The 13,007-nt window shown below is 41.7% G+C and overlaps 1 protein-coding gene across 4 annotated transcripts in view; it reads left to right on the top strand.

The window, feature by feature from the left end:
* Positions 1-13,007, top strand: part of Dgki (diacylglycerol kinase iota) — a 454,067-nt gene that overhangs the window by 259,460 nt on the left and 181,600 nt on the right. For all 4 annotated transcript variants that reach the window (XM_038320431.2, XM_038320432.2, XM_038320430.1 and 1 more), the window contains 4 exons: positions 3,360-3,415; positions 4,676-4,738; positions 9,253-9,326; positions 10,893-11,004. In XM_038320431.2, the coding sequence (XP_038176359.1) occupies positions 3,360-3,415; positions 4,676-4,738; positions 9,253-9,326; positions 10,893-11,004 (305 nt within the window). The remainder of the gene's footprint in view (positions 1-3,359; positions 3,416-4,675; positions 4,739-9,252; positions 9,327-10,892; positions 11,005-13,007) is intronic.

Genomic DNA, 13,007 nt, shown 5'->3' with positions numbered 1-13,007 from the left:
CCATGGCAGTTGCCACCTGGGGTCATTGCCCATGGTGACAGGAGAGCTTTACTCATGTAAGCAAAGCTGACTTCAATGTCAGAAGACAATGTGAGATTGCCTGCATGGGCCAATATAATCATGTGAACCCCTAAAAGCATAGGTAGAGGACAGGAGAAGTCGGGGAGATTCAGTCTATGAGGACTTGATGCACTGGTTTTGACTGTGGCAGGGATCAGAACCCAACGAATTCAGACAGCGAATGAGCACTCCGTGAGTGCGAACCAGCGCTCTTCTCTGGCCACAGGAGAGCTTCAGTTCTGCAGGCTCCGGATGTGGATTCTACCAGCAACCTGAATTACCAGGACGTGTTTCCTCTCAATGGGGGTGTCACGGTATATGTCTCAAACCCTCAGGAGGGGCTGCAGGGGAGCTCACTCCAGAATTCCGACTAAGAGAATTATAAGCAAATCGGTAAATGGTGTTTGAATAGTCCAAACTGGTCATGATTTCTTATGGTAGGAGCAGAAAACTGATAAAGTCACATTGCTGACTGGAAACGGAATAATGGAGTAAGAAGACAGCGAGTGGGTCTGACTGTCTCACCCCCAACTCTTTGTGAAGGAGGAGAATGGATTAGCCGGGAATTCAAACAATTGGTCACAGATCCTTCTGGCAGTGGTGCCAATACTGTTAGCCTTTCAAGTTTACCTTGCATCACCTAGCAGACGTAACTTCCTGAAGGAATGAGCCCTTGGATTTTCTCATTGGCCACTCCCCAAGTCTTTATTCTGCCTTTCTTTCTCGAAACAGTGTGGAAGGTAGAGTGGAGTGTACACACCCTTGGCTCTTCTTAAAGGTATACCAGCTTTGTATGATGCACATAAGCACACTCAGCTATACAGCCCTTCCTTCTCACAGCAATAGAAGTGATGTTAGGCATGGCTGTTTGCATCTGTGGGCTGTTCTCTGCCTGTTTTGCTTCCTCGATGGTCTGGCCTTGGTGGGAGGCGGCTCAGTTCCAGCAGTAGGCTGAGCTTCCTCTGAGTTCTAGCTGACGTATCTTTCTGAGTCTCGTTTTTGCTTACAGAGAAGATGCAGAAGAGGGAAATGAAGCTAGGAATGTTTCTTAGAGGAAGAGTGCTCACCCAATAGCCTTTCGGAAGTGCATTATCTTGGGACTAACAGGATTCCCCTTAAACCCTTAAGGCCAAGGCATATGAGTGACTGCCCATCCCTTCCTCTATGTCTTTCTGATAGCTCTCTGAACATTAGGTGTCTCGATGGACTTGTTTTTAAAGTTTATTGCTCCCAGCTAAATTGCATTGGAGGTGACCATTTTCATCAAAGGTGTGAGTTAAGTCACTAAAATCTCAGTTTATTTCTCCATTTTGGTGGTCTTATGGGAAATATTCTCTTTGGCGAAAACGAATCTTCTTTCGAGTTTTATTAAAAAATCGAGTGTCCTAGAAAACCACATAGAGTTGTGACTTTTTCCAGACTGTAAGTTATAAAGAACATGAATGCTGGTCTAGGGTTCACTTAATAGCTGTGGGCATCTGTGTTGAGCAAGTTCTACACCAGAGCTATGGCTGGATGACATTCTCATTGTTTATAACTTGTTAGATAGCTGGACTAGATTGAAAAAAAAAATTAGAGCCCGTATACTCAAGACACAGTACAAAAAATGATTCTTATTTTACCTCTGGTTTTATCAAACAAGAAAGCTGTTGTAACTGAAAGTGAAAATGGGAGCCAGGCAAGTTCATTCAAAACAAGTCAGAAGTACAGAGAGGGAAAAATGGCTTCAGTGGTTAAGAGCACTGGGGTTCAGCATTCATGTTGGGTGGCTGACAGTCATCTGTAATTCCAGCTCCAGGAGATCTGACACCCTCTTCTGACCATTGTAGGTGCACACGCACACGCTTGCACGCGTGCGCGCGCGCACACACACACAATCAATAAATAAAATAATTAAGTAAATCTTATAAAGAGGTTAAGAGTAACAGGGAGAGAGAGATCAATTAACACCATTTTATATTTTTTAAATTATTCTTCATAACATTTTGCTCAGCTTTGTGTATAGGATCAGGGTGTATTGTTGAGTAGAACAGTATTTAGGAAAGCTTTGAGATTCAATAGCTGCAGTTTGCTATTGAGAACCAGTCTACAAACACTCCCTTCTCTTATTAGTTAAGTCTGCAATTCTTTACCCAGTTTCTGTGTCATGTGCAGGTATTAGTTGGCTCTAAGGATCCTGAAAATAACTCAGTAAGCATTATGTAAGACTTTTCCTTGAGATTTCGTATTATTTCTAAGGACCAGTCTGGGCGAGTGGACTCTTACATCCTCTCATTTTGACAGGGAATGGTAAGCACTGTTGTTAGACAGTCTTAGGACTGGGAAAGTGCCCTTTCGTCATCTTGCTCTCTCAGGAGAAATGACTGGGAGAAAGACCTAGCCGAAGAAGTTACTGGTGGGTGGGTACAAAGACAGAGGGCTAAGGTAGACCAGTAGATGGTTTAGTGAAACTTTGGAGAAATGATGTTTAGTGAAATGTTTCTGTTGGAGAAACATTTGAGGAAATTATATTTCATGTAGACTTTTACTAACACCTGAATTCCTGTGAAAATTCTTTGATATGGACGATTTCATCTTTTTGGCTCTTTGAGCTAAATAATTGTACAGGGAAGCTGAAGATTAAATCATTTTTCATATTGTACCTTTCTGTAATATGAAAGTATTTTCAGAAGCCCTCCCCTTCTTCCCTCTCTCCAACCCTCTTCTCACTCTCTGCCTCCCTTTCTTTTCCTTCATTTACTTCCATTTCTTCCAAGGTCTATCACAAATAAGGGAGTGGGTCCAGAGTTCTCAAAATCGTTCCTGTTTAATTGCATTTTGAAGCTTTCCACATGGTTTACAGAAGCCACACCCTCATCGACGTCAGTGAGAATAGCCACACCCCCAGATATCTTCCATCTGTGTCCCAAATCCCTCTAATTCTATGGTTCAAAGCATTTTTTCTTTTTTTAAAAAAAAATGTTTCCAGCTTTAATGTTTGTGAGTGTATTGGGGAGCTCATCAAACCACCTGTCTGGGACCTCAGACTCAGAAATTCCAGTAGAGCAGGGAGAGGCGGGACCTAATGATCAGTGTTGTAAACACACTCCCAGTTCACACCAATGCTGCTGGATTGAGTTGAACTTTTTAGCACAGGTGGCTACACCCGTGTCACTGGGAAAACTGGAGCAACTGGCCTGAGGGAATGGTCACAGCAGAGCTGGACCCAATGGGTCTTCAGGATAGAGGCCAGGCATGAGGGAAACAGTGCCAGTCTTTTACAAAGGTCCTATAACAAAGCTACCCCTCCTCTTTTGCAGAAGCAAATCCGGAGAAATTCAATAGTCGTTTTCGAAATAAAATGTTCTATGCAGGGGTAAGTATATTTCTCATTTTATAATCATTAATGTTATTTAATGCCAATTCACTGAATACTAAAGAAACTAACCGCATCAAAATCAGTAGTGCTAGGTACTTCCATCTATGTTTATATACAGTTATTCTTAAAGCCTTCACCAAAGAATGAAAGAAAGAGAATATTTGTTAAATGAATGGTCAGCAAAGGGGTTGGTGTTGACTGCAATTGAATTTTAAGCCCCTGACGTGCACAAAAGTCAATGACTTTTAGAGAGCAGTATGCAATAGATACCAATGAAGGAACTGGAAAAATAGATGGGAAAAACATATAGTGTTTTAGTTTACTTCCTATTTTTGTGATAAAATACCCTGGCAAAAAGCAATTTAAAGGAGAGAGTGTTCATTTGACTAACATTTTTAGATCACATTCTGTCACTGGTGGCAGGAAGTTGAAGCAGCTGGTCACCACACATTCACCATCATGAGCAGGGAGCAAGGAACTAGTGCATACATAATCCTGCTCACACTGATTTTCCACCCTTTACAATCCGGGATTCCCTGCCCAGGGAAAGGTACCACGTGCAACAAGCCTGCCTTCCCACTAATCAAGATACCTCATCCCCCCCCCACCCAGACAAGAGGGCAAGGTCAACTTAATCTAGACAATCCCACACTGAAACTCCTCACCCAGGTGATTGTAGACTGTTAAATTGTCAGCTAATCCCACCCGTCACAGACAGTCTTAGCTCATGATATAGCTTTCAGCAGGGTGTGTACCCAGTGACCTTGGTTGAGAAACTGGCAGAGTGTGGAGCCTTCTGTGAGAGCACCTAGGAGGCCAGGGTAGGGGGAGGGAGACTTTACTTCTTCACTCTTCAGGGACATTCCTAGGAGTGGGTAGAGGTGAAAACAGGAGACACAGAGTGTGACAATAGCATGCAACTTAAATGGATAGCACTGGGTAGGCGTTAAAATATGAGGGGCAGTGGACAGCCTTCCTGGGGGAGGTTAAAGGTGATCTTAGCACTGGATTCCCAACAACTCTGGGAACCACCCACTTTTCAATCTTCTATAATCTTAAATTTTATTGTAGCTTATACTCTGAAAACAAAGACAATTTCCAAAGACACTGTCCTATTTTACCTTGGGTTCAACCAAAGGAGAATTTGTTGTATGTTTTTTTCATAGTGTGGGATCTTGGGAAACTGTCTTATCATGTTGAAGCAAGGATTTGGTGGAAACCATGTAACAAAGAATTCTTTTCTCCCTCGTGGTATAGGCAGCCTTTTCTGATTTCCTACAGAGAAGTTCTAGAGACCTATCAAAACACGTCAAAGTTGTCGTGAGTATTGACTGTATGGGTTTCCTTAATTTGCATGTAAATATGGATTTCATGTCCCTCCAATGTCATTTGATGTGCATATTAACCCCTGGGCTGCATATAGTTTGCGGATCATGTAGAGGAGCTCGTTAGACCGTGTTTATGAATTCTCACCATGTATCAGTCTCCATCTTAGTTCCTGACATGAAATAAAGACCAAGTTTGACTCCCAAGGAAATCATTGAGAAGAGTGATAATCACTGTAGACACATAGACCATTACTCAATCATACATTCAGACATAATCACTACAGACACATAGACCATTACTCAATCATACATGCAGAACACTGGTAGCACAAGAGTGGTAATCCCATTCAGGATAGGATACGGAAAATCTTCCTGAAAGAAATGCCGTGAGCTGGCTTTTCCAGTACAAACAAATACTTAGCCAACAACTGTTCCAGATCTTTCTGAGGAGTCTCCATTATAGAACAAGCACTTACTTTATCCTGGCTTTGCACTCAGAGTCAAGGCTCCTCACAGTGGGTGGATCTTTCCTGTTACTTCTTCTTCAGTTTCAGACCCAGCCTATGTCTCCATTGGAGGCAAAAGAGAGATGAAATTCTCTGTGTCTAGCTGGCACAGTCTAATATATCATAAAATCAGTGAAGAGAAACAAACTGTTTCTTGTAATAACTGATATTATGAAGAGATGACTATAGCTTTTATTTGCATAGTTGTAAGAATTAATCAAAATGAGGCTGAATGATTAAAAAAATGCATCTATGGAGAAACGCGGCAGTGCCTTCATCCATCATGCAGCAGGTAAAGAAATGTAGAAGCAACATATGTGTGTGGCCTGCGTGTGTATGTGTCCATATATGTAAAAATGGACGAAATACAGAAAATACATGATGCTAGGTTATGGAGATTTAGAGAAACGATAGAGGAGAATGAGGCAGTTAAGATGAAAAGCAGCCTTTAGCATTTAAGAGGTAGTCCTGTTCATGAGATCCACATTTATGTTTACAAAATGAAATATACCTGCTTCTAGATGGTCCATTGTAGCTTGCTGAGAGAGTGCCTCTGGTAGCCCATTCTGTCCTTGAACTTGCTATTTAGCCAAAATGGCCTTGAGTTTCTGATCTGTGTTTCCTTACTTCCCATGTACTGAGATTACATGCATGTACTGCCAAGTCCAGCAAAATGTTTAAAAAACACATGCTAGCTATATTAAATAAATTACTTCTATAGTTAACCAAAAAGGGAAATGATTGTTGAAAATGAAACAACTGAGGATTGTGATCGAATGATATTTCCTGGGGCACTGATAATGTTTCCAGTGTTAATAAACTAGTATATACGGTGCTAATGTAGTAGAAATGACTTACTCATTCTTGCAGGATACAAGGTTCATTTTAAAAAATGCTAGGCTGAGCACAGTGGCTTCTGTCAGTTGCCCCAACTATTTGGAAGGCTGAGCTGGAAGGAATATAAATTCAAGGCCAGCAGCCACCCTGCACAGCTTGGTGAGAACCTATCTCAAAAGAGAGGGTAAAAGGGGGAAAAGTATAGAAATCTGATAGGCAAACATTTGCAAAGCTGCTCTTGCTGCTGTATCAGCATTAATATGTATCCCGCTTTTAGTCTCTTGATATTTTTTTTACTAGAGTTTCTATGTCTTTTCTTTGTAACCATATGAGTACTCAGAACATTATATGATTTCATTCGCTTATCATAACATAAAGTCTATAACCTATAGAAAAATATGCATGGACGATGAAACCCTGAGATCCACTGAGACAAGGTTAACTATTGCTGGTATTAGCTAACCATGTCATCCCTTCAGGGAATTTCAGCTCCTGGACAAAGCAGTCTTGTTTCTGGCCCTGGGGCAAGGCCCAGCCTCATGGTGGAAGAGAGCAGAGGGAGGGGAGTAGAGCTGTCTTGGTGGGAGGGATGAGGAGAGCAGAGCTGTCTTGGTGGGAGGGATGAGGGGAGCAGAGCTGCTCATGGTGGAAGGGATAAGGGGAACAGAGTTGTCATGGTGGGAGGGATGAGGGGGGCAGAGCTGTCATGGTGGGAGGGATGAGGGGAGCAGAGCTGTCACAGTGGAAGGGATGAGGGGAGGAGAGCTGTCACGGTGGGAGGGATGAGGGGAGGAGAGATGCTCTTGGTGGGAGGGATGAAGGGAGCAGAGCTGTCATGGTGGGAGGGATGAGGGGGCAGAGCTGTCACGTGGGAGGGATGAGGGGAGCAGAGCTGTCATGGTGGGAGGGATGAGGGGAGCAGAGCGGTCATGATGAAGGGATGAGGGGAGGAGAGCTGTCATGGTGAGAAGGATGAGGGGGGCAGAGCTGCTCACTTCATGGTGACCAAGAAGGGAGGATGGGAAGAAGGAAAGGAAAAGTAAAGAAGGAGAAAGGGGAGGGAGAAGCTGACTGATGGACCAGGACAATATGCACACATCAAGGCAAGCCCTGAGTGAACATCTTCCAAGTAGGCTTTACCTCCTAGCATCTCCTTCAGTGTGAACTCAGCACCGCAATAGCATGCCCACGATCCAGTCACACCTCAGTGCTGCCACCAGCTTGAGCCCAAGCTTTAATATATGAGCCTTTTTGAGGGACACTTCACAGCCTAACTGTATCAGCTGTATATAAAAGAGACCAGCTTATCTTTGTCACAGGGGAAGTCAGTATCTTAGATGTAATATAGAAGACACATAGTTCTAAAATGTATGTACGAATTCTAGACCAAGAAAGCCCAAAGTACTAAGAAAACATTACATATCACATATCACACTCTTTCCTGCCCGTTGTTTGGTTTATCAACCCATGAGGATAGATACACAATCATATTTTGCAAGCAGATATTTTCTCTTCTGTGTGTTTGAATTAGGGAAAACACCGATTACCGATGTTCTAGAGAACTATACATTTTCATGCATTCATATGTAGAAATAGTAAAATAATATACATTGTATGGTGTGCATCTTTAAATAATTTGATGAGGTACTAAAATCACTGACATATTTCCTCGGAGGAAAGGCTAGAACATTGGGGTCGACGGTTAGTGGTGTTTACTACAGCATTTTTTTCTGTAATGTACATAGCAACAGATTTTCCTATATTTTGAATGTAAGGGTTTTTTGTTTACACTCTTGAACTTTGATCATTTAAATAAAATTATAATGCTTCCTTCATGGCCGAAGTCATCTGTAGATCGGCTTGAGGCCCTTCAATGATTTGGAGGATTTTGGTGATTGGGAGTACTCTAAACACCTTTGATCACGACGAGAACTTGATTTCTTTCTAAATTACTTTTGGAAATATTTGATTTCAGGCTCTATGATTTCCTGGACATTATTTTTGAGCCCATTTGTGAAAACTGGGGTGTATTCAGATCGGGTGGGAAAAGAGCGTGGTGGCTGGAAGCAACCTTGACAGCCTGCGAAATCCTTATGCTTAGATTCAAATTCTGCTGAAAGAAATCCTTATAAAAATTGTGGTGAGCTTTGCAATGCTTTATTTCTCCTTCCAAAAGAGAACAAACCCATGGGATTCTGGAATGCGGGGGTTGAACCGGGAGAAAGTAAGCTGACTAGGTGGCTTTCCACCCTGGCGCCATGTCCTTGACTCTGATTAGTCTTCTGGACTTTATCGCTGTGGAGATAGAGAGGGAAATGGAGACTGTTTTGTGACTGGTTAGAGGACAGAACTCACGGGGAAAGCACCAGGTGATGAAGGAAGATGTGAACAAGGCTACTAAGGGGGGGGGGGGGTTGTCAGGGGGCCCTTGAGACCAAGGTCACATCTAAACCCCAGCAGTTTAATCTCAGAAGTACTGCCCAGTTCTGTGAGAGATTAGATTTGTGAAAGCAAATTACTTGACACCGGTTTGTCTTCTTGCCCAGTGTTAATGCGCACACTCACTTCTGAACAGGAGTTTGTGAACTCTGACATCTGGGACACTGGCTTTACCCTGTAGCAAACAACAGGGGATCTGGGAGAGGTGATACGCATTTAGAGCAGACTCCTTGGAAACTTTCAGATAATGGATTCAAGACGTTTCCCAGTTTCAAAATAGACATTATCTCAGGCAGGAAAGAAAGCCAACAGCCATGTTCATGCTGTGTGGATCAATTGATGACAGTGGGGATTGCTGCTGGCTCCACTCGAGACTTCATCTTTGAAGTGGTGTTGTCTTTAAATGTTAGCACTGTCTGTTTAAATGTCTAATAATAGTTCAAGGCAATGGATGACAGTATCTGAATATTAGAACAGCGTAAAACTGTTTTTGGTCAAATGGAAGTTTTATTTTATATGAAATTAGATCAAAACCCTAATAGGTAAGCCCTGGTTCAAGTAGAGTTAGAATCAGCATAAATTTCAATGATAGTAGTGGGCATTCACTGGGGGCAAGGGCCAGAACTCCATGCTTTATGCTGTTGTCAACCCAGTTATCTCGGATGAGGCTCTCAGACTCGTGCCAACTTCAGAAGCCCTGTTTTCTCTGCTTTGGTTGCTGCAGTGCGATGGAACAGATCTCACCCCAAAGATCCAGGACCTGAAGTTCCAGTGTATAGTATTTTTAAATATTCCCAGGTAAGCTCTGTTTATACTGTTGCCTTTGTTTGATGTGAACTCCCGTTTGACTTGGGGCATCTGATTTCATAAGTGAAGCACCCCAGGTAGAGGCCATGAAATCCCTATTTTCATGTCTTGTCCGAGGTCCCATGTCTGCTAATTTTCTTCCCCTCCTTGGCTTGTTCCCTGTGGTAGGTGGGTTTTGCCCAGGATGTAGAATTCATTACCTTTATTCTCCTAGTCTTCGGAGACTCAGGCCCTTTTTCTCGAACATTTTCATTTAATACCCATTGCTGCCCCACACCCACCCTACAGCCTCCAGGAAGACAAAAAGATAGAACCCTGCTTTCAGTTTTTCAAAAGCTCTTAGGAACGCATCCAGCCTGATGAGTATAGATTTCTCTGCCAGATGCTGGACTCCATCAGAGAGGCAGGTTATAGACGGGGTTTAAATGCTCTTTGGAACTATTATGCACCAGGAGAAAGAAACACTTAGGATTGACTGTTTTTAAAATGAGCATATTACTTCATTGACCTAAAATTCGATGCTAGGTTCTCAAGCCAAAATGTTGGAAGGCGCAGGCCTATAACCCCTCATTATTTGCTACCATCCAACTCAGACAGCAATCCGCAAACAAGCTGACCTTTGCTGAATTTGCTGAGGAAAAATGAGAGATCTATAGAAATTTATGTCTAGGAAAACCCATGAAGGCGTCCTGGTTGACTCCTGGCATGCTCAGGATACTCAATTCCAACCTCTTTCAGGAGCATGGGTTGGCATGGGTTTAGTAGAAGGCTTATGGGTTTGGAGGAAATGCTGGCTGGTGATGCCTCCTGTCATATTTTCCTCTTTACTCTGCTTCTATGATTTTATCATTTTGCTTACTCTTCCCTTCCTCACCTCACCCCTCCCATCTCTCCTTCCTCCTTCCCTCCCTTTCTTTTGAGAGAAGATCTCTCTATACAATTCGCAGTCCTTCTACCTTAGCCTCTTGAGTACTGTAACAGTGGGCATACACCACCATGCCTTGCATCTTTTATTTCTTATCTTTTATTTACTTATTTAATTGTCATTTATTCTTTTCCTGTAGGAATTTCTTGCCTTGATTTTATATGTAGTGGTAAATGCTACCACCTTAGTTCATGTTCTCATTTACATTTTTGTGAAGTTGTCTTCATTTAAGAGCTACTAAAGATGGAGGATAACTCATTACATGAACCCGAGAGTGAGAAATGTTGGCAAATGATGACGGAAAAAAAGATGGGTGTCACAACATGCTTTTGTTGTAAAATTGTGGCTTGTTTTTGCAAAGTTATATTGTTTTAGAGATAAGGTTATATGTTTTTATACTTGAAGGTATGCAACAAGAACAGCAAGATGTTATTATATTTAATAATCACAAATTATTAGAAATGATTTTTAAAAGTTTGTTTATAAACTGACACACAGAACTATAAACCCCCTGTGTAGTCATGAACATATGTGTGAGACCTTGGTGCATGTGTACTTTAACCCTAAGTTAATTCCCAGAGATAATCAGGAGAGAGTGAGGTCGCCTTAACTGATTCTGACCTGGTTTGCAGATATTGTGCTGGCACAATGCCCTGGGGAAACCCTGGAGATCACCACGACTTTGAACCCCAGCGTCACGATGATGGCTACATTGAAGTCATCGGATTCACCATGGCCTCCTTGGTGAGCAATATCTCAATTTTATTGAAAACCCTTGTGTGTAAGCCACAAATAAAAACTTAGTTTTTTCTCCCAACGGAGTCTTGTTGAGAGTACAAAGCACACTCAAGGGCAGGCCGCATGCCCAGCAGTAGACAGCCAACACAAAACCAACTCAATGGTACTTTTGGAGGGTTTTTGTCTCATAATGCTTTATCTAAGCATTTTTTTTTAAACATCACAGACCTTTTGTTACGATTTTTTTTTCTGGTTTTGTGTTTTTATGGGATTTCTGTCTGTGTAAATGTGTGTGTCTCTGCATCTGTATTACTTTCTTGTGCTTTTTTTCTCTTTGCTTTGTGGTATTCTTTTTATTTTATTTTATTTATTTGTATGTATCTGTTTATTTTATAATGAGAGAGAGAAAGAAAAGGGTATGGATGTGGGTGGGCAGGGAGGATCTGGGAAGAGTCGGATGTAGGAGAAACTGATAAGACTATATTGTTTAAAAAAACTATTTTCAAATAACAAAGTTTTTTTTCTCTTATAAACTTATAAACTCTACACAGTACAGAAATGCTTAGGATAAACATGAATGGTGTTATTTAAGTCTGGAAACCTATTCATAATCATCTGAACTTCAATGATAAATCGGTTTGATTCTGTTTTACTTTCTAGGAAATAAGACCTTCCATGCTTATGAAGCCATCAAGACACAGAGTAGGGCAGCTTTAACACAAACCACAGCACCTGGTTGATACTTTTCCTGCCTTACTGAAGAAATAAATACTGAACTTAAAAACTAGTTATTTACATCCAATTTCATCTTGTTTACTGAGCATGAGATGACTGTACGGTTTATTACAAAATATTATAGATGGGAAAGATACCATTATAATCATCTTAGTACTGTTCAGCTGCTACAGTATACACATTACTCCATACTTTAATATTGTATATTTATATTTAAAACTGGATTTATCGTGTAAGTTCGTTCAAACAGTTCAACCTATTCAACTAAGGTTGACCAATTAGGAATTATAAAAATGACTTATTTCATGTTGCATTATATAAGTTATTATATAAACTCAAAGTTTGTACAACAAATCAAAGTAAAACTTCTACTTGTAACTTTGGGATAACGTTGGGTGTGTGCCAGCCCCTATCCACAAAATGTGAGAAGGTTGTATTTCTACTTTAATAAACAAAAGCACAACCGTCTTCACTTCTTTTCCCCTTGCTGCGAGGAAACACCCTAAACAGAAGGAACTCTGGGAAAAGTGTTTGGTTCAGCACACAGTTCAAGGCTAACGTCCGTCATGGCAAAAAAGCAGAGGCAACAGAAGCTCGAAGCTGTGGTCACACTGCATCCAATGAGGAAGCAGAGAACAGTAAATGCAGGCTGCTCCTCAACCCCCTTCTCTACTTACTACTGTTCAGGATCCCAGCCGGGGAACAGTGCCACAATTGTAGATGGGTCTTCCTAACTCAATGACTGAAGTCACAGGCTAATTACCCCACAGGGATGCCCAGAAATCTGTCTCCCAAGTGATTATAGATTGTCAAATTAACAATTGCCATAGATCTCTCCCACGCTCCCCCAAACAGTCCTCCTGTGTTTTTTTTCTCTCTCACTTATACCTTAATCCAGTAGGAGTTGGTTAAGTCATTGTCATATACTACAGCTTCATGCTACCTGTGAAGATAGAAGAGACCAGGAATTGTCCGGGTGATGATGATCTTTTCCAAGGGCCTGAATGGCCAAAGGGAATGTTCCATGCTTTTTCTCTGTGCTCAAGATCAAGGTTTATACCCTTAGCTGGCGTCTTAGCTACTTTTCTGTTGCTGTGTTAAACTACTGTGACCAAAAACAACTTATGGAAGAAAGGGTTTATTTTAGCTAATCGTTCCTAGGTGATAGAGTTCTTCATGGCAGGGAAGGGACAAGATGATGGCAGGAGCAGGAAGCTGGCTGATGGCATTTGTATCCATACACAGGGAACAGGAAGCAAGACAGAGATATAAAT

The sequence above is a fragment of the Arvicola amphibius genome, chromosome 2, assembly GCF_903992535.2.
Source record: "Arvicola amphibius chromosome 2, mArvAmp1.2, whole genome shotgun sequence".
Classification (NCBI taxonomy): Eukaryota; Metazoa; Chordata; class Mammalia; order Rodentia; family Cricetidae; genus Arvicola; species Arvicola amphibius.
This window is presented reverse-complemented; position numbering and strand designations above follow the sequence as displayed.